This window comes from Scomber japonicus, chromosome 19, assembly GCF_027409825.1.
Source record: "Scomber japonicus isolate fScoJap1 chromosome 19, fScoJap1.pri, whole genome shotgun sequence".
NCBI lineage: Eukaryota > Metazoa > Chordata > Actinopteri > Scombriformes > Scombridae > Scomber > Scomber japonicus.
This window is the reverse complement of record NC_070596.1, coordinates 26,707,484-26,730,776: the sequence shown is the minus strand read 5'-3', so window position 1 is coordinate 26,730,776 and position 23,293 is coordinate 26,707,484. Positions and strand designations below refer to the sequence as shown.

The following is a 23,293-nucleotide window of genomic DNA, read 5'->3' as shown; positions in this document are numbered from 1 at the left end:
GCTGAATTTATTTAGTGATTATTTAACATTTTGCCTCCCTAATTTAGTCTATTCCTGTTCCTATTCAGAGTGTTAGAATAGGACTTTTACCATATGTGGGATATGTTGGGCAGATGTGCAAACCAGACAGTGTCAGTGGGAGGCGCATAGCAGTATAATGGTGAAAAACTCATAAAAGTTCAGTTAACTATTTGATGAAGTAACTTTTAAAGACACAATGTTTACCAGGAAGTAAAAGTAAAGGGATGACAGTGTGGAAATGTTGAGAAAAATCTAAATTACGTGTAAATTTAGCTGTCATTTTCTCTCAGTTTCATCACTTTGAACCCAATTGAACTTGCATATTTGAATTAAAACTATTTTGCTGTGACATCAATTGTCAAATATGTGCTGCTATCAAATGAATACAATGAATTTATAAACACAAATGTACAAAAATACACAAAGATAACACTAGTTAATGTTAATTGTTTCATATTTTAAGACAGTGTGCTATGGAGGGAGTAAACTGCCAGTGCTGTCTGTATTTAACATTATGTAATTATCTTAATTACAGTAATTGTTTTAGACTCATGTTGAACTTTTCAGGGCACAGAGAGGTTGAGCAATCACATTATTGTTTGATTATACAAGCAGGCAGCTGATTATAAGACAAATATTAAAGGAAGACGTGGAGTGGTGGGAGGGTATAGTGGCTATAACACTGAATCTCCATGTGTGTTTTTTTTTTTTTTTTTTTTTTTTTACATTTTTATAGATTTTTACATCTGCTGCTCTGCTAACACATGACTTATTTATATCTTTATACTTTATTTTTGCAAAGTGTAATTTTGAGATACAAGTATTTCCATTTGATGCTACTTTATACTTCCACTCCATTACATTTCAGAGGGAAATGTTGTACTTTCCACTCCACTACATTTATTTGACAGCTTTAGTTACTTTTCAGATGAAGATTTGACACAATGGATAATATAACAAGCTTTTAAAATACATCACATTGTTAAAGATGAAACTAAAAAGCAGTGTGTAGTCAGACTCACATTTCAGATGTCTATGAGTTGTTAACAGCTCCACCAAATAGTGATTTTTCCCTCTAAACTTCTCACATAGTTTCATTTCAATAAATGTTCAAATGATCCAATATTTCAGCAAAAATCTGAAAACATATTTGTACACATTACTGTTTCAATAAGAGTAATTTTATATGTCTTAAAATATGTCTGGGGGATCTTTAAGTAGGATTTTTCATGCAGGACTTTCACTTGTGTATATTTACATTACTGTATTGTTACTTTCATTAAAGTAAATATCTGGATACTTCTTCAACCACTCACTAAGTGCAACTTTAAGGATCAGTAGGCTACTAATGTCTCAGTGTTCTTCATGCTGGATCTGTCTGTCTGATCGACTCACTCGATGATCCGCTCAGCTTCATCGATGTATCTGCGAGCAGCTACTCTTCACTGACTTCACTCCCAACTGACATCAGTCGCACAGCTAGCATCAGGAGGCTACAATCGCAGAAATAACCCCATCTACAGCCATGGCAGACCCAAGAATAAGGCAAATTAAGATTAAAACCGGCATTGTCAAGAGGTAAGACTCGTTTATGTTTCAGTTTAATATCTATAAACACGGTTAACAAGACACTAGGCTTAGCTACGACGAAGCTAAGGCTAGCATGCTAACTAGCTTAGCCATGCAGGGCCGGCGGGCGTGGCGTGAAGCAAAGCCGCGTGTGGAACACTTTGCGGGGGAGAGTTCTACTTTACCTCGGTGCTTGAGCGCGGCCTATAGTCAGTAAATGGATGACTTAACAGGTTTTTTCTTTTGTTCTCTTCATTGTTGTTTGATAAGCCAACATTTTTTAGTAATAATGCATGCTTGTATTTAACAAGGAAATATAGCAGTGTACTGTATTTATGATTGAAATGTACAATAATAGCTGTAATTTGCTGTCTGCTTTTGCTATTTAAATGCAGCTTGTATGCAAATGGGAGCAGTCACCTGCAGCTAAAATGAGGGTTTTATTGGTATGTTATAGATTAGCTAGCTTTTATTGTACTGTTAAATAATCCATAACTAGCTGCAGAGAAGCTTACAGTGGCCATGTTTTATTTTTAGTTAAAATTAACCCAGATAATCTAGTATTACAATGCTACCTTTGACTCAGCTCTCTCTCTCTCTCTCTCTCCCGAGGCGGGGTTTTGTTGTGTATTTATCTCTGTGTAGCAACACTTTGCCCCAGCCATTCTGAACCGGTGGGGGACATTTTTGTTGATGTCGATAAAAACCTGCAATGTCATGATACAACCATAGAAAAGGCCCCCATCATCATCATCATCATCATCATGTACTACATCAGGGGTCAGCATTTATATTTAACAATGGATCTGGCATCTAACACTCAAACACAAACACACGTCTAGTAAACATGAACATATTACCTATGACTAGAAATGTAATTGATATCTTATCCACACACATTAACCAGTGGCCTGTTTCATTTGTGGCAGCCGCCCACTGCTTTGGACACAGTGGCCAAATTAAGTTAAAATTTACACTAAAAATTATGACATAATGACATAATATACAGGGCAGAACAACTGAATGGGCTTATTTAAAGCTTTCAGTTCATATTCAGTATCTCTTACAAAAGGCTTGTGTTTACATTGTTATGCTAAATCATGTAAAATGTCAATATATTGTTTATAGGGTAAAACTTTCTGGTTTTGGTCCATGAGCCACTATTTTCCTACCACTGTACTACAGCATGGCCTAAATGGTAGTCCAACACAGGCCTATAATATTAGATGCTATTAGTATTGTCACTTTAAAGCAGTGGTCTCCAACCCTGCTCCTGGAGAGCTACTGCCCTGCATGCTTTAGGTATAGCTCTCCACTCTAACACACCTGATTCTAATAATTAACTCGTTATCAAGCAGCTGAAACTTTTCAAAGGGCTTCATGAGGAGTTAATTATTACAATCAGGTGTGTTAGAGTGGGGCTTTTACATTATACAGTTCAAGCACTGCTCGACTCGACTCAGTTTTTTTTGCTTTACCTGGTATCTGGTAACTTTTTTTTTTTTTTTAGTATCTGATCTGGCAAGGTTCCAAGCGAGCCGAGCCGATACTAAAATGTGACGTCAACAGACTGCCGGCCACTGATTGATCAGAGAGTGTCATCACTGGCGTCAGGAGTGCAATATCCCATACAAGAATCAAAACCCGGCTTTTTTTTAAAAATACTAGCAAAAATAGTTACAGCAAGTTTCATGTGAGTTAATATGGCAAAACTACACCGTGGATGTCCTCCATTGTTTGTGTCGCATATAAAACAAAGTCACAGCAGTTTCACGCAGCCTTGCTATGACGACCCCGCTCACGTTGAGGGGGTACTATGAAGTAAAGGAAAATATAAATCTGAATGTGATTTTGAGGTCCATCCCAAATTTTGAGCAGGCCTGCAACCTTTTGTTATCGATCAGTCTTCTTACTTCTGCAGGCCTGCACAAAGTTATGATAAAAGATAATGCCAGTTTCCAAGCGGATATCGGCCTTAAATTAAATTATGATGTAAAATTCAGTTTATCATGTGCAGCATCTTTTAGGGCTGCAACAAACAATTATTCTCACTATCAGTTAATCTTGCTAAGGCAGTTTTCTTCAGGTTTTGTTTGACTGAAACCTTAAAAACACACCAGGATAATTGTTTGTGTAGCAGCAGATATGACAGACATTTATAGATTTTAAATAAATCCTCTGACAACAGCGGATAAAAGTGTCCAAATGTACAGAAAAGACCAAATTCTAACCTTTTAGATAAATCATAAATTGTCTATACCAGGCTGCTTGCATTAGGCTGGTAGCTTCACTTAAGATTTGGCTCCTCCTCAATAAAAGTAAAACATAATTCCCCGTGTTAGAAGGCTTTTACTGTAAAAAGCAGCGACAGGAAGTGTGAAGTTTGCAGTAAGAGCATGTTAACGTTTGTTGAAAAGCTCTGCTCCATCTCTCTTTATATATTTGTGCTTTTTAAATCACTTTGTCCCCTGTTATGCTTCTGACTTTACTTTTTTAAAATAGCTTTAGGTACTAAAAAACATGCTGTCTTACATTTTAGACAGACGTAGAAAAACACATATTTTAAAGCTGGAAACTTGAGTTGTAGAATTAAATGTTTATTGAGATAATGAACCTCAAAAAAACAAACATTAGTGCCGCTAAACTGTGACATGTTAAATCCAAAGAAATAGTAATTACTGATATTTAGATGTGCACATAACCTGCATGGCATAATGATATATATAATATGTTTAGATCAAAAAAACCTCTTTTCAGCCTTTTTTTATACATACTGCAGTAGTTTTTGTGCCTAAAATTGAAATGCTAGTAAAGTAAGCTAATTAAACAACTTATGCAGTCATTAGTTATTATCAACACATCACTGGGACTCACCTGCAATCCTCTTTATATGTAGGAAATTCTCTTTTATTATTTATTCTTTGATACTCATTCATGCTAACCAGACAGTTAATCACATCAGTGTTTGCTCATTTTGTCCAAATATTGCTGAGACTCTCCAAATAAGTTGTTTAAGCCTCACATACAAGTTCATTCACTAGTTTATGTAAGTTTATGTTCCACTGTGTTCATTTTGTTTGTCATATGTTTGAGTAGTTTTCAGGAGCTGATGATTACAACTGCAACGATTAACCGATAAATCAATGAACAGAAAGTTGATTGGCACCTATTTTGATCATTTAAAGTAGAACCTGAGAGCGATACATTGGTCAGCCGATATTGGCTTATCACAGATATATCGGTTTTGGTGTTGATTCTGTCTGATGTGTGCTGATATTTTTAAAAGATATATAAATATAGGCCACATTTTATGAATATTTAATACTTTTACTTAATTCAAGTTTAATATATATATTACATTTTACAGTTACGGTAACAGTTTCATTTTCATTTTATAAAGAATTAAGTCTATTCTTAAACTGTAAAATATCACAATATCGGAATTTTAAAATGTCCTAATATCGGTATTGGCATCAGCCCCAAAAATCCAGTATCAGTTGGGCTCTAATTTAAAGGGGACCTATTGTGTTTATCCTTATTTTCAGTCATATTTATAATGTTACAATGTTGGATGTTCATATTAAATTAGACTAAAGTGTCAAATAATGAGGTAGATGTGGTTGGAAATAATCTCTGAGAGCAAAAAGGACCGACTTCTGATTGCCATGAATGTGCAGTTTCCACCGTTTTTTTCTACTTTCAGCCCGAGCTGATGTCATCTTGTGACAGATTTCATCTGCTCCACGCATATCATGCGAGTCCACTACTCCGCTCTGCTATGATTTAGGCGTTTTTCCGTTGTATTTGGGGGTAGTCAAGACAAGCCGTGACTTTAATCAAGCTTTCAGTGTTTTTCCATTACACAGCAGAGCAAAGTACAATAAGTAGCTTACCTGTTGCATGTGTGCTGGTCGTCTGCAGCTTTTCATCAAACATCATCACTGTGGCTGTTTCTGCTTGTACTATTCCTCCCTTCATTATTTCGTACTGATCCGCAGATAGCTCCGAATAGCTCAGTATGATGTTGTTTCGATTGCTGGCAAAGCTCTGGTCATTCAGTGAGGAGCACATTTAAAAGTCTCCAGACATTTAATACTGTAACAGCTTTTAATGTGAAGCAGTAAAGCAGGAAATGTTAGGTTTGCATCAGCGGTAACTTAATTCAACTGCTGAATATCTCCCTATGTTGTTGTTGTGGTTGCTAACAAAACTCTGCTAATTCAGTGAGGAACATGTTTAGGAGTCTCCAGACATTTATTAATTAAAAAAGCTTTTAATATGAAGCAGTAAAGCAGGCAATAAATGTTAGGTTTGCATCCGAGGTAACTTAATACAGCTGCTCCTCGGCAGGCTTCCTGAAATCAGGCCTGTGGGAGACAGATACTTAGGTTTTTAACTGTAAATCCAAAATTATTCTAGTGGAGTCCAACTATAAAAAAATATAGAGCTGAAAAATAGCATAATTGGTCTCCTTTTAATTGTTTCAGTCATTTTTTTGAAGCAGAAATGCCCAAAATGTTCTATTTCCAGCTCCTCAAATGTGCTGATTTGATGATATTTGTCATATATATAAGATTCAATTAGATAAATTTGAAGGTTTTGGACTATTAGTGAGGAGAAACTGATTTGTCCATCGACAGAAAATATTATATTATAACATTTTTAAATAATTGCTGTAGTTATTGAAGATGTCTCTTTTGGCTGTAATGGGAGGTTTTCCCCATTCATATCATATCATGTCATTATATAGACGAAACAATAAATGGTATGATTGAGAAAATAATCATCAGTTTAATCAATACGTGGCCTCTGAGATACAATTCTTTCACTATTTTCTATTATTTTATTGACCAAATGATTAATTTACTACTACTGCTGATGGATACATAGCTAGTAAATGTACCCTCATAACTTTTCATCTGTGGCAAAAAGTGAAAATTGTCCCACACTATAACAAAAGAATGATAAATATAAAAAAAAAACCCCGAACAAACACGGCTCATTTATAACAGTTTAGTTTCTACATTACAAGCATTTTGATGTAGGACCTTCTCGAACTCATCACCCAGTTTAAGCCGACCCTATTTATAGAGTCAGCATCCATTCTGAGGTTATGTCTAAATTTGTGCAAGGGCCAAATTTACCACGCTGGAATAATAGAAAATATTGCAGATATTATGAAGCGTGGTGAGATAATGGGGCTCAGTGTATGGAGTAGTCCTACGTGATGATCTCTCGTCGATCAGGCGGACCTCTAATTCTCTCCTCCTGTCGATGGCGTTTCTGTAATGTGCTATCGATTTGTATTTTGATGAGGGTCAGATTACTAACTGGGTCCCTGTGGTGGTAATGATGGCGAGGAGGGGGCGGACGGGGGGGCGGGGCTGGATTTCCCCCCTGTGTGAGGATAATGTCACACAGTGTCCAGAGTGGGAGAAACAACAGTGCATCAGATAATACTTGTGTAGTGTAGCTGATGTTTCTGAGGTTGGATATGGGTCAATGTGGTGTAATCAAGTTTTAAAGGGGCTAAAATGTGAATAAAAGTATGAATAACTTGCATACATTCTTCTTTTTTGTGGACTCAGCATAATATTTCTGCTTTTAATCCATTTTGAGAGAATATATTAGAGGATTATGGCAAAAATGTCTAAGTGGTGTAACCATAAAAACTTTGTACAATATAATTAAACTTGCTTAAAAACACTAAATTCTCAATAAAACACCATATCAACTGCTTTGGCATGATCTTACATTATAACTTTTATATTAAATAAAGCTAATGGAATACTAATGTTCTATATATTACATTTAATCTGGGTAACCATGGAGATCAGGAAACATTTACATGTTCAAGTAATAATTTGTACACTTAAATACACTGTAGGTGGATAAAATATTGAATATTTGGGTCAATGATGTGATGTAACCAATGTCTAAGTGGTGTAACCATAAAAACCTGCTTTAAAAACACTAAATTCTCAATAAAACACCATATCAACTAGTTTGGCATGATCTTACATTATAACTTTTTATATTAAATAAAGCTAATGGAATAAAACTGTTTATAAATATTACATTTAATCTGGGTAACCATGGAGATCAGGAAATATTTACATTTTAAAAGTAATTATTTGTACACTTAAATACACTGTAGGTGGATAAAATATTGAATATTTGGGTCAATGATGTGATGTAACCAAAATGTCAATTGGTGTTACCAGTAGCTTTTTCATAAAAATCTGATTATATACAGGAAAATAAATGTGAACTAAAATGTGGAATAAATATAATCCACTTGTAGCAACACATTGATTTTTTTTTTAACAGATTTTACATAATTTGTCAAAATATATTTAGAAAGAAATGGTTGTCCTGCCCAGCATTGACAAAACGCTTTAAAATTTAAATGTAGAAATACTCAACAAAAGTTTGCTGTTCATTTGATGTTTTAAAATGAAGTTATTATTTCATAAGTCCACTTAAATACTCTGTAGGTGGATAAAATATTTAATATATATAATCATTTTGTGGTTACACCATTTGACATTCTTACTTGTGGTCAAAAAAAAATGGTGCAAATGACATAAAACCAACTAAAATACAAAAGTTTGCTGTTCATTTGATGTTTTAAAATGAAGTTATTATTTCATAAGTCCACTTAAATACTCTGTAGGTGGATAAAATATTTACTATATATAATAATTTTGTGGTTACACCATTTGACATTCTTACTTGTAGTCAAAAGAAATGGTGCAAATGACATAAAACCAACTAAAATACAGAAGTTTGCTGTTCATTTGATGTTTTAAAACGAAGTTATTATTTCATAAGTCCACTTAAATACACTATAGGTGGATAAAATATTTACTATATATAATAATTTTGTGGTTACACCATTTGACATTCTTACTTGTGGTAAAAAAATGGTGCAATTGACATAAAACCAACTAAAATACAGAAGTTTGCTGTTCATTTGATGTTTTAAAATGAAGTTATTATTTCCTAAGTCCACTTAAATACACTGTAGGTGGATAAAATATTTAATATATACAATCATTTTGTGGTTACACCATTTGACATTCTTACTTGTGGTAAAAAAAAAATGGTGCAAATGACATAAAACCAACTAAAATACAAAAGTTTGCTGTTCATTTGATGTTTTAAAACGAAGTTATTATTTCATAAGTCCACTTAAATACACTATAGGTGGATAAAATATTTACTATATATAATAATTTTGTGGTTACACCATTTGACATTCTTACTTGTGGTAAAAAAATGGTGCAATTGACATAAAACCAACTAAAATACAGAAGTTTGCTGTTCATTTGATGTTTTAAAATGAAGTTATTATTTCCTAAGTCCACTTAAATACACTGTAGGTGGATAAAATATTTAATATATACAATCATTTTGTGGTTACACCATTTGACATTCTTACTTGTGGTAAAAAAAAAATGGTGCAAATGACATAAAACCAACTAAAATACAAAAGTTTGCTGTTCATTTGATGTTTTAAAATGAAGTTATTATTTCATAAGTCCACTTAAATACTCTGTAGGTGGATAAAATATTTACTATATATAATTAATTTGTGGTTACACCATTTGACATTCTTACTTGTGGTCAAAAAAAATGGTGTAAATGACATAAAACCAACTAAAATACAAAAGTTTGCTGTTCATTTGATGTTTTAAAATGAAATAATGAAGTCCACTTAAATACACTGTAGGTGGATAAAATATTTAATATTTATCATTCTTTTGTGGTTACACCGTTTGACATCTTCAGGAGCATTCAGTATTACGTAGTGCAAATGACAAACAAAATATAAAAATGTATATATTAACAAACCTGATGCTGCTGTTAAGACAGTTTTTAAAGATATTTTTTTGAATTGCTCATCTTGCCATCCCTGATTAGTCACTGACATATATTGTTTTGATATCATAAATCAGCTGTTACACCAGCTTGACATGTCGTCTTAATCAAGTAGTTAAGGGTTAAATGTAAAGGCTGTCATTGCTTTGTCTCTTTATAATCTTCCCATTCAGCCTCTTTGTACTTTCTGTCTTTCTCCTCTTTACCTTGCTCACTCCCCTCCTCTCTTTTTCTCTCTCTCTCTCTTTTTTTTTTTTTTTTTTTTATATATATTGGAGTTTAGAGGAAACCTGCCTGCTCTTTTAGCCAGGCCTATTTCCAGTGGCTTTTGCACATTCCAGTCAATGCCTTTCTGCCCTAGCGAGGCGGATGCCCTTAATAAAATGACAACAGTAATTTGCCTTTGTCATTCCGGTCCCAGCACAGCACCGACTACACCGTGGCTCAAAAATACAGTGTTAGAGGAGGGCGGCCGAGTGTGTGTGTGTGTGTGTCGGCTGGGGCTCTAATTCCCTTTTTTTTTTTTTTTCTATTTTCCAGAGAGCTGCCTTTTCCATTAAGCCTGAGGTGGCAGGTCTATTTAAAACCAGCCACGACCCCACCCCTCATTCTCAGCTCTCCCCAAGTCTGGGAGAAATAAGAAATTAACATCAGGACTGGAAAAAAGAGGAGAGAGAGGAGAAGGGGAAGGAGGGAGGAGGGGGAGGGGGGGATGGACATTTTGTTATTAGACTGTCCTTCAGTTTTATTCAAATTATTCAAGCTTTCTTTCCTCCACCACCACTCCCTCTACTTTCTCCTTCTCTCTCTCTCTCTCTCTCTCTCTCTCTCTCTCTCTCTCTCTCTCTCTCTCTCTCTCTCTCTCTCTCTCTCTCTCTCTCTCTCTCTCTCTCTCTCTCTCTCTCTCTCTCTCTCTCTCTCTCTCTCTCTCTCTCTCTCTCTCTCTCTCTCTCTCTCTCTCTCCTTTGCCACCTTCTTTTACCCTAAACAGGTGACATCACTCACCGTGCATCAAGCATCGTGGAGTGAAAGGCAGGAGAGCCTCGGTTGCATATGGTGCCCGTTTTTTAAAAAGCTTCTTGATGGAACCGTTATTAGACGAGAGTGGTAATTGATGTAAAATATGACAGAGTGCTGTCGGCTTCCTCGGTTATAAGCAAAAGGAGCGGGTTGCGGCAGGCAACACAGGCGGTGGGGAAGGGGTCTCCAGTAATGTGGCTGATTAATGAAGGATCACTCACTTACGCGCACGCAGCTGATTTTATGAAAAATGAAATTTGTGTTGTCACTCCGACAAGCAGGCACAGCCGGAAAAAGACTATTAGTTGGGGAATCATTATCAATAGCGATATTTTCAAACTCCATTATGCCAATCAGGGTCGGAATCTGTTTAATAGATTTAGTTCCATTTGGCCCGTAATTGATAAATAATCAAAATTTATCAATGTACTCAAGCCCATTTTCACTAACAATCAAGGAAAAGAGGCCCATTTACCACCTGACTTGGTCCAAATTAGGGAGTAAATTGATGATCAATTAATCTCTAAAAAGGACTAGTAGTGTGTGTGTGTGTGTGTGTGTGTGTGTGTGTGTGAGTGTGAGTGTGTGTTGGAGGTGGGATAAAGGAGTCAGATAAGCGTGGTGATAAGGGGGCGGGGGGGGGGGTGAACCTGGAGGTAACGATACCGGACAAGGAAAAGGTTTTTGAGTGTGTCTGCAGTGCGTTTACTCGACTCTTCAAAAGTCGAAGAACTGTCGAGTTAAAGTTTCGAGCTGTCGATTAATCCACAGACAGGAAATGGATCAGCAACTATTTTGATTATAGATTGATTATTTTAGTAGTAGTAGCTTTATTGTCATTATATTGAGGGTCAGACAACGATATAATTAAATTTACATAGCACTTCCTGAGCCATAAGGACATTTAAGACAATTAATCAATAAATAACAGGATATTTTGCTCCTTTTATCTTTTTTTTAAATCATTATAAACAAAATAAGTTGTGATTTTGGACTGTTGGTCGGATAATACAAGATATTTGAAGACATCACCTTTTACTAACGGGCTTTTTTTTCACTCTAATCTGACATTTTATGGAGCTAATAATCATCAGATGGAACAATAATGAGATTTATTTTAATGGAAGTTGGAACATTATCTGCATTTAGTTGGTTTTAGAGGAAAAGATCATCAGGAAAGATCAACGTTCAAATGTTTGTTTAACAAGTTTTGATCAAAAAGTATCTGGAAATGATCATTTTAGTGTTTTTACGTTGAATGAATGAGAGAAAAAATAGATTTAATAACTGCATAAAAAAGTAGTCATGAATGAATGGACAGATGAGTAGAGTGAATGAGAGACTGCCAATTTTGTTGGATGTTAACATACAATTAAATTCCATGTATATAAATGCATTAAATGTCTTGACATGGTTGAATTAAGAGGAAATAATCAAAGTTCATAGTTATCGTTTTACAGTCTGTGGCCACTTTTAAGTTCAGACATGCTCATGTTAGCTCAGCTGAAATAAGTTTAAACAAATTTCTACCTTCGAGATTCTACATTTTAATGGATTCACGATGTCGTCCGTTTAGTTGTGACTGATTTATGGATGTCTACAGTTTACATTTAGAAGATAATGTGGAGACTTTTGACGGCACAAACCTTTACAAACGCTTGTATCATGATCATTATGCAGGGTTTCCATAACAGCCAGTAAACAGCTGTTTTTTAAATGTTATTTTACAGACTTTTTCATGTCATATAAGCACAGTAATGATCATTTATCTCATATATTCAGGGACATTTCCAGATAGTTAGTACGTCCTATCCTGAGCAGCTTTAGATAATAAAATAAAAAATATACTAGAACTGCAGTGATTGGTCTAATAGGTTCAAAAATGTTAAAATTGTCCGGTTTCATCTCCTCAAAGTGAATATTTGTGGTTTATTAAGTCCTCTGTTAAAATAAGTAGAATGTCTTTGTGTTGTGGACTGTTGTTGGTCAAGGTTGTATCTTAGGTTCTGGGAAGCAGTGGTTGACAGTTTTCACCATTTTCAGACATTTTATAGACCAAATAACTAATTAATTAATAATTAGATGATAATTAGTTGCAGCCTTAAAATAAACTGCACAGTGACAAGTTTGAATCTCACTTCGTAGCATCATTCAAGGCTGATCTCCACTTGGATACCAGTGTTTTTGTGCGGCCCGACAGCTGTAAAGAGCAAAGAGGAGTGTTGGCTGGTTGTTATTGAGGTGTGTGTGTGTGTGTGTGTGTGTGTGTGTGTGTGTGTGTGTGTGTGTGTGTGTGTGTGTGTGTGTGTGTGTGTGTGTGTGTGTGTGTGTGTGTGTGTGTGTGTGTGTGTGTGTGTGTGTGTGTGTGTGTGTGTGTGTGTGTGTGTGTGTGTGTGTGTGTGTGAGAGAGTCTGTGTGTGTCTGTGTGTGTGTGAGCCTCCTCTTCCTGCGGGAGATGATCTCACTGCGTCCCCTCAGTCACAGAAACAGTGGAATGAATGAGGATGGATGGCCTCGTCTGTAAAAGGTGACCATCACAGCTCAGCCTTCTCACGGTTTGGATGGGGGGGGCGGGGGTAGGGGGGGGGGGGGGGGGCTGTATTATCCGTCTGTGAGGCTTACGCGTTTACGTTTCATGTTTTGATGGAACAACAACTGTGTCACTGTCTTTTTTTAACCATGAACTGTCTTCTTTTCCTCCTCCTCTCCTCCTCTTCCTGTTTCTTGTGGTCTGCAGGCTGGCCAAAGAGGAGACAGCGTACATAAATGAAGCCAAGCAGCAGGAGCAGAAGATCGAGCGTCTGAAATCAGAAGCAGAGGATGATTATGTCATCAAGAAACAGGTTTGTTGATACTGTGGCTGCTTCTTTGATCAACTATACAACAATTATACATCTTAATAAGCTTTGTATTAGTACTCGATACCTTTTTTAAGGTATCAACTGATATAATAAAGTAGTGCTGACACTTATTACGTCAAACAACACCTGCATTTGATTGTTCTTGTACACAGATTTAGACAAAAGCGTTCGGTTGCAAAATGCAGCGCTATCATTAGGTAGCATTTCTATTTTTGACGGAGCTGTTTGTAACTCGCGACAAGCTCAACAGAGCAGATCGCACCAGACAGGAAGTCAGCATAATAAAACTTCCATCTTTCAAAATAAAACAACCCGCGCAGCCTCCCGATCGTATTTCAGCAACAAACAGGAATAAAACAGACAGATAAAGACTCCATCTAGCTACGTAGCTACTGACACATGGGATAAGCACAAAAATCAAAGAAAATGACCAAATCAACTAAATTTGAGTAAGTTAACAAAACCGGGCCGTTTAGTTGTGCTGCTACTACAGTAATTACGGTAGACTAAAGGCACTCATTCGGATTTGATTGGGCTGCCGTAATTACTGTATTAACAGTGCAACTTCATTTTAAAAGGCAGATTTCTCTCCCAGAGCATGCTCCGCTCCGCTGGTGTAACGCTCCCGGTGTGAGTTGACACCGGGCAGAGGACAGAGATAAACCATAGCACTGACAGACCCGGTGGAAATCCCCAGTTTATGTGATACTGATACCAACTGAGTACTTTATTAGATACCCATTAACAAAGTAGTACTCTGTCTTTTATCTGGTGTAACAGGCGTGTAGAGTAGACACACTTTAGAGCGTTTAGGTGGCATCTTGGCTGCTGAACTGTTAAGCACGCTAACTCAAATTCACCACGACTTCACCACCACAGACGGGTTGTAGCTGCTGTGGCAGTGGGCCAATCACATGTTGCATTAAATCCAAGAATGCTTGTGTTGATTGGCTGTGAGCAAGTCCGTTAGAATAGTCATAGTTTCTAGCTTTGGGTGCAAAAAGGAGAGATTGCAGGTATCATTTGACGGGAGACGTTTCCATACTACTTGGTATCGAGTATCAATAACCAGTCCTAGTTATTACACACAATACATTTTGAAAGTGTTTATATATTTATTAAATAACTGTACAATAAAGTATTATCACCACAGACTGTTTGGGTTGTGATTGGCTGCCAGCAAAACCATACAGATACTCACTATTAGACCATTTTTATGATTATTTTATGGTGTATGGTTTTGCTAGCAGCCAATCACCGAAAGCTTTCTATTGTATGCGACATGTGATTGGCCTACTACTGCAGCAGCTACAACTCAAACAGTCTGTGATGATAATACTTTACTGTACAGTTATTTAATAAATATATAAACACTTTAAAAATGTATTGTATGTAAATAAAACCTTTTTAAATGGGGAGGAGTGGGCTTCCATTCACGTGACAGAATCACATGATCAAATGAAGTACTCTGTGTCCGTAACCCTTTAAAGGTACTGGTTTTAGTACTGATACCCAGAATTAGTGTTAATTAAAAAAAACTTAACCCATTTATTACCAACTGTTACTCTTCTGTTGATCTCAACCAGCGAGCGAAGGAGGGTTTTCTTTTTTTTTTTTGCTCGTCCGTAGTTAGGAAGTGAAATCTATCTCGATGATTTGAGTGGCCCCTCATTCATGTAATGAGGTTAGTCCACAGTGATAATGAAGAATTAGGTTTTGAGAGGAGGAATCATTAGTGATTTTGTAATTTGCTTGATGCAGATGTAATTATATCATGTTACTTTAGAGGAGTTTGATAATTACTGACACATGCTGGTAATTTAGTGTCCCTAACAGATCACTGGCCCATATCCTGCTCCCCATTCTCTCTCTCTCTCTCTCTCTTTCTCTCTCTAACTACGCCTGCAGCCCCTCCATCATTTTGTCCGTTCACTGGTAAAAGCAGTGGAGAGAGTACAGTAAAAAAAAAAATCAGTGTGACACATCGTGATAGCATGTTAAAAACTAGTTGTGTTGACTTTTCACACTTCTGCATCTCTATTTCTATTCATGTCTAATTTTTGTTAATACTTTAAATTTAAAAGAGAAGCTGAAATGCAGGATTAGAACATGAGGAGCGGGATGGGGTCATCAATTTAAAAAAGATACACAGGAGCAGCTCATTACAAAAGGGATGATAGGTGATGCTGGCCCTTATTATCATTATCATTATTATCATTATAGCAAATGAAAAGGATAAATAAAGAATAAAGTTTTTAACAAGTATTAAGTCTCTTGAGTTTTCCTGAGAGTTACAGTCCAGTTTCATACAGTACTAGTAGTAATATCTCAACTACTATTAAGTGGATAGCCGTGACTTTTAGGACGGACGTTCATGATCACCAGAGGATGATGTGCACTAACTTTTGCACTTCTCCTGACTTTTCCTGTGGCGTCAACAGCAAGTCAAAGTTTTTAGTTATTTAGGGAAACATCTCAACATCATCTTCATGAATTGGCACATAAGTTTGTACATTAGTGTTGTTCTCATTAGCTTCAGCTGTACTTTGTGTTTAATGCTAACTAGTATATTAGCTCTCGGTTCTCTTCACCTTCGTCTCTCACTTTTGGAGACATAACATACAGACACTTACTTTCATTTCCTGGAGACACAAACCTCTGACCACTGACTCAAAAATCTGCTTTTTACCAATAGGGGACACAACACACCCACCTGCCCACTTATGCTATTTATTATTTTATTCTTTCCTTTTTTTTGTAACAGAATGTACTGCTGTAATTTCGTTATACATCTTATAATGACGTCCAATTGGAGCTACAGATTCATGCATTTAAAAGCTCGTCAGACGCCAAAACACTTAAGAGCAGTTTGTAATACTCATACAGGATGTTACAACTCTGTTATAAAGTTATCACAGCTGCAAATTAGGCATGGGATGATCACCGTGTTCAAGGTATACCGCAATATGAACAGTCACGATAACCGAAACCGCCAAAGTTTCTGTCATACTGTTCCTAAGGTATGAGCTGTTTTTAGTCTGGTCAGAGACAGGAAGTGCAGGTCAGAAACCTCTCAGGTGGTGCAGCTGCAGCGTAGAGTATCACGACCCCTCACACTGTCATTACAGTGTATATTCAGGTTAAATTAACATGTCTGTCTTTATTTTTCTTCCTTTTAGGAACATTTTAGAGCTGTAATCACAATACTGCCATATCATGAAACCATGATATTTTTACTTATGGTTATCATACCGCCAGAATCTCATACCGGCCCATGCCTGCTGTAAATGTTCTATCTTTAGCCGCAACAATCTTGAGTTAAACATCAGACACTAATCCACCAGGTATGATTGCGTTGCAGCAAAAGTTGAGCTCAGTTCCAACATTTTTTGTTGCTTGATGATCCTGCGTTATTTTGCCATCAATGCACTGAAGTCATTTTCACACAGAGCAAATGTCTATCTGAATGCCACATAATTCATCTCTGTCTTTAAGCATTGATAACTGACATTGTCTATTAAAACATCTGTATTGTGGGTTTCTTTAAAGAGCAGTTAGTTTGTTTTTTACTTGCAGCCTTTAAACAGCTTCTGGAGATATTTAGTTTTATGCAAACCTTTTAGACATCTGCAGAGACGGAGACAAAACTCATTATCCTTGATATTAAATGCTTCAGTTTCTCCCCCTTTTAAAAAAAAACAAGGGTGATAAATGGACAAAACCACCAAAAAAAAGCAGAAAAAACAGGATTAATTAGGATTTCACTCGTTCTCTGTCACCTGTTTGTGTCAGGGAGCGACCGCAGAGCCGACACCACGTCTGATTATGTTTCTTTTTTTCTTTCTTTTTTTTTACTGGTAACATTAAAATTCTGTGTGTGTGTGTTTTTTGTTTTTGTTTTGTTCATTCACAGAGCGACGGCAGCGGCTCCCAGGGGCTGAGCGGCAGGCTTGTGGCTGGTGTTAAATGGGGAGATTGAGGGGGGGGGGGGGGGGGTGTGAGGCCAGATGGATTATGGTTGGAGATGAGAGGTCTGAGGCAGGATGGATTAGAGGTTTTTATTTTAATGGAATCAATACGCTGTAAGTGTCATCTTTATCCAGCGCTGATGGGATCATTCCACCGCACCCAAAGGGCACCGTGACTTTTTCTCCCGTTTGTTCAACTCCTCGTCACATCTAAACCGGGGGGGGGCCGGACCAGCTCCACACTAGTCGTCCGCCATCTTTCAAAACGAGTCAGCCGGTTTTCTACCTTTTTGCGCACGAGTTCCTCCCCCGTGTGCAGAGCCGTGTAACGCACACGTGTGTCGAGCTAGGCGAGGAAGCATCTGTCATGAGTGAGTGTGTCTGACAGCGTTAGCCCAACTCTTCTCTGCTCTTTAGGGGGCGCCGGCTCAGGGGGGGAGGGATGGAGGGGGGGGGTTGGGATTCCACATTATCCGCGGCTAGTGAAAGTTCCCCCCTAGGCTGTAACACACTTTCACTCCCAGGCGTAGTAATACCTCTTTACGCCTGATCACAGCGCCCTCGGCTCAGGGTTTCTTCATTCATCCAGGTGTGCAGTCAGATCCAGGCGGTCCCCTGCCGCCCCCAACTCCCTGCCCGATCGATAACTCAATAACATTTTTCATACCGCCGGCTTGTTGGGAGATGTTAACCACAGTAGAGTACGTGTGGGGTGGGGGGGGGGGGCTACTGACACCCTGCATGCTACTGACAGGAACAAGGCTGCAGACTACTTCAATGTGCCTCTTTTTTTTAAATAATTAATTTACTAAACTTGTTCGATAATGGTGTTTTTTTGTTTTTTTTTCTTTAGTAATGGAAAAAATAGCAGGAGCAGAAGTGTGTGTGTGTGTGTGTGTGTGGGGGGGGGGGAGTTCAATTAATTAAAAGATGGTGATGGCTCTAAAGTAGGTGGTCTCTGTGTGGTTTCAGATGGAGGTCTTGCAGGAGTCCAGAATGATGATCCCAGACTGCCGCCGCCGTCTGACCATCGCACACGCAGATCTGGTTCAGCTGCTGGTAAGTAACACTCAGATTCACCGTTAAATTAAAGCATTAAAAAAAACAAAAAAACTCACAACAGGGATAAAAAAAGAAAACCTGCATCAGTGAAAAGTCTCGATCCATTTATTTAGTTGCTGATACCAATTTACGGCCTTGTTTGAGACATGACGTTCCAGGTGTAATTGTGTCTACGGGATATTAAAGACACATGGTGACAAAAACAAATGCTCACAATGTGTTTCACTTTTAAATTACATGAGAATGGGTTGGTGTGTGTTTCAGTCTTACCTGCATGGCTACGAGTCATTTCAAACAGACAGACAGCAGACTACTTGTACTATTCATCTTGGAAAATGTGAGAAATTAATTAAAAGTAAAAATGTAAATGAGGCTGCATTGACTAATCAACTCATCAACTCATCATTTTTTGGCCACTGAGGTCAGAAAAACAAACGTTTAAATGAATCTGTTGCTCATTTTCTCCATTATTTAATTAGTTGTTTGGCTCATAAAACGTCAAAAAAATGGTGAAAAATCTCAATCACTGTTTCCCAAAGTCGTATTCAACTATCTCATTTTGTCCCCAGCAAACAATCCAACACCCTTAATATTCCATTTATCACACAGACGAGGAAATAAACCAGAAGATATTCACATTTAAGAAGTTGCAATCAGATCATTTTTACTTTTTACCCCTTAAAAATGACAAATTGATGATTAATTCAAAAATCAGCAACTTATTGATTTCTCAACTAATCATTGCTGCTGTTAGAAAGTTGTTCTAGCTAGCGTCTTATCACACAGCTGTACTAGTGGTGTGGTTCATGTCTGACTGGTGATCCAACACTTGGGTCCAGACTGAAATACGACACTTATTGGAACTTGTTAAAGACATTTCTGGTTCTCTATCTATCGATGAATCCTAATGACTTTTAATGACCATCACATTTACATTTATAGTTTTGAGTGATATGTCTCAGCAGCTATTGGACAAATTACCATTGGTAGAAAGTACATACATTAATGTCTAACTAAGATGGTAAGCATTATATCTGTTTAACTGTGTCTGTATGTTAACGCTCTTATTTTGAAAGTTTTAGCATGCCAATGTTAGCATTTAGCTCAAAGCATCACTATGACTCACTGAGCTGTAGGGCAGAATCAAATATCACGATGTTTCTAACCAAATACCTCGATATTGATATTTTGACAATATTGTAGAGATGACTATCGGAGCTTTCACAAAATATTTATGCCCCCCTCTCTGCCTCCCATTTCCTGTCTCTCTTTACTAACCTGTGCAATAAAGTCAAAAAGCCCCAAAAATATACTTATAATTTATGCAATAAGATTTTTGATAAATAATCATCATGTGAATATAATGACTAAATGAATAAAGTCTGTTTTTAAAGCTCATAAAAAATGACATTTCTACTGTAATGCAGCCTTTAAAAGCAGGAAAAGAACAATTTATTCCATATGATATCTATAAAATATCACGATATCGATGTAATATTGATTTATTGCCGAGCCCCACTGAGCTGCTGGGCTGACTGTAGGCTTATAGTCTTGTTTAGGAAAAACAAGAGCCTCAAATGTTTTTTTTTTTTTCACCATCTATTGTAGTAAAATATATAATATCTTTAGACTGTTGCTGTGCTGGATCAAACAATTCATCAAGACAATAATTCACAGATTGACAATAAAAGTTACAACCACAAGTTTTATGGGAGAAAGCTCTTTTTTTATTATTTTTTTATTATTATGTTGACCTGCATGATTGAAATGTGCATATATAGTTTATTATGCCAGTTTGTTTTTCTTTCTTAATACACTAATTCCTTCAGGCCTCAAATTGATATGGTGAGAACAAACATAAGCATGCATGTCTCAGGGTCATCGCAATTAATGCGGAGCAACAGTCAGGCAGCTGCCGGTGTGAGTCACTCACATGAGAGCTGGACTAGTAGGCAGATGAAGCTAACCTGGAATTAGCGTCTTGTCCCCTTCCCTATCACTCATCCATCCTCCCCTTTCTTTTCCTTTTTAGACAGATATGCACACGCTCATCACAGTTCATTAGCGGCGCTTTCACCGCGGTGACCACCACAGGAACTCTCACACTTGATTAGCAGAGGACACAGACACCGTACAAGTCATGTTATCCCTCGGTCCAACCCTGGAGCGCTAAATTTAGATCCCAATAACACAACACTGACAGAATTGTGACCTCAAGGAAAAGTTTGATGGTGACAATGTGACAACCAAGCAGTTTTATCCATATAGTGTTTTGATATAGAAAAGTTGTGGGTTTCTTCTTCTTCTTTTCTTATTTGTGAGTGTAGGAGATGGAAGTATACTCTCAAAAATGGCAATAAATATAACAAACCTGTGTGTGTGTGTGTGTGTGTGTGTGTGTGTGTGTGTGTGTTTGTGTCTTCTCAGGAAACAGAAGAGGATTTGGCTGAAGCAGAGGAGTACAAAGAGGCTAGAAACATATTGGACTCAGTGAAGCTTGAAGGATGATTTCTGATCTGTTTCTGTTCTCACTGTGAGACTCACTTGCTTAAATGTCCATTCCTTTCGTCAGGCCTTGTTTGGAAAAGCGTGGAGGCAAAACTGAATCGTTCAAAAAGTCTCTGTTCTTGATGTAATTATTTCTACTGTTTACAGTTAACGTGCCACCACATTTGATCATGCTTCTCTCCTGTGTGTAAAATCTCACAAGAAATACCATAAACATTTACTTTATTGCAATAGAGAGGTAGAGAGTTCTTCTTAGCATTTTATTCATCGCACTAAGTACTCACACTCACAGTTTGGACTCATACACAGGATTAAAAAAAAACTCTTGTTTGTCTTTTCCTCGACAATATTGATTTTAATGGTGTGTGCCCTCTGCTGAAAATCTGAGGTTTTATGAAGTAACAAATTTCCTTAATTCATTTTGCATTCCTTTTATATGTATCTGAATATGGAAGATTTAAAATGCCTGATTAAATTAACATTAAAGTGAAACAGTACATGCATTGTTATATTTATTTCCTTTTATTTTGAAATTATGGCACTTTTACTTTGCCATCATTAAATGAAGGAAAGACTTTTTTGGTTTTTCATGTTGACATTTCTCAATTCGTAACACAGAAAACAAATTACATTATTTGTGTCGTTCAACAGAGAGCAGCATAGAGCTGTCATTCAAGATGGCGACGCAATATTCGATTTGCAAAGTTGCGTCTAATCGTGACCTTTCCATTGCCTTTGTTGCTAAGGTTGTTCCAATTCAGGCTTGAACATGAATGAATATATTTGAGTAAAGAATGAGAAGGAGAAAAAAAAGACTTAACATTACCTCTGGAGACACTGGCCAATCAGAGCAAAGTGTGTTCATCAAGAGGCGGGCCTTAAAGAGACAGACAGGAAGGAGAACAGCCTGTTTCAGACAGAGGCTGAACTGAGGCTGCAGAAAGTCATTATAATATAAATAGATCATGCTAAGATATTTCCACTACAGTCCACTTATAACACACATTTTTATTCCATTATGACAGTAAATGCACATAAAATGGAAATATAACAATGTGTATTTCAGTTTATTTAACTTGTTTTAATATTGCCATTATAAATCTTCCATATATGAGTTCAGCATGTTGGACGTTTATTGGCTCTGATGTATCCCAGAATACTAACTGCAGCTTCAAAACATTCATTTTTAATTATCTTTTAACATTTTTTTGGATTAATCAATTTAACTATTATAGTCTGTAAAATGTACAAATCCCAAAGATATGCATTTTTATTTTATTTTACAACCACACACAATGAAGAAAAGCAGCATATCCTCTCATTGGGAAAAAAACTAGAACCAATAAATGTCGCCTTTTTTTTTTCCTTTTTTTTTGTAGCTTGAAAATTGACTTACACGATCAATTACCAGAATGTCTTTCAATCATTAACTGAATAATCAACTAATCATTTCAGCACTAATACTACTCGATGGATTTAATTGCAGTGTATATTCACCTGCTTGTATTTCTGCCACAGCAGTGAAAATGGATTGTGTCTTGATACCTACAATAAAAAAAGACAAGAGCACTTTGGACAAACCCTGTCAGTCAAATGACAAATGTTGGTTATGGTCATGAATGACAAAACGAGGCTGTCTTATGTCTCCCCCCCCCCCCCCCCCCCCCCACTGCAGCAGTTAGATCTATTATCCAAATGGCCCCTAAAATAACGACACCTTGTATTAAGGCTGAGAGAGTCCTTCCTAAATAGTCATACTAATAAATGAACTCAATTGCCAGACAAATTAAGGTTACATTTGACTTGATCCTTATTTTACAGATTTCGATAATTATCAGGATCACCCCAAAGTCTCATTACCGCCCTAATGAGGCGCTGCTACTCCGTGACATCTACCCCGCTCCATCTCGTTAAGGAAATCGCTCTTCAATGCTGATTATTTTATTTGGAGGTATAATTATATTTCTTTCGGATAAATCACGGCCTAATCGAGTCCATACAGAGGGCAGCAGCGCTAATTGAGGCATGAGATGCGGCGGCGGGACACTACACCTGGGTTTATGTGACCAGAGGACCCATGCAGGCTTTGCTGATGCTCTGAACATGTAGTGTCTGGAGAGGAGGAAGTGTTCAACATCCTTATTCTCTCAAATAAAACGACAGCAGTGCAACGATGTAAAATATTTCACGCTTTAAGTAAAAGAAGTAGGTGATTTGACATGGGGAATGCCATCCTCCTTGTTAACAAAATGACCAAAATGCATCCCCTCTTGTTAACCCGCCATCCCCCCTCTGTCAATCCCTTAGAAGCAGAGAGGGAGTGCAGGGGCAGAGGGGTTGTTTAGTTGAATATGTTAGTCTAGTCTGTGTCTGACTCATTGATCCTTTATCAGACTGCGG

General features: G+C 37.2%; 1 protein-coding gene across 1 annotated transcript; it reads left to right on the top strand.

Moving 5' to 3' along the window:
- Window positions 1-1,457: 1,457 nt before the first annotated feature.
- On the top strand, window positions 1,458-21,519 carry tbca (tubulin cofactor a). Its single transcript, XM_053339408.1, has 4 exons — window positions 1,458-1,599; window positions 13,232-13,337; window positions 18,296-18,382; window positions 20,813-21,519. Exons 1-4 carry the CDS (start codon window positions 1,547-1,549, stop codon window positions 20,891-20,893), a joined length of 327 nt encoding a protein of 108 aa, XP_053195383.1. The 5' UTR covers window positions 1,458-1,546; the 3' UTR covers window positions 20,894-21,519.
- The last annotated feature ends 1,774 nt before the right edge of the window (window positions 21,520-23,293 follow it).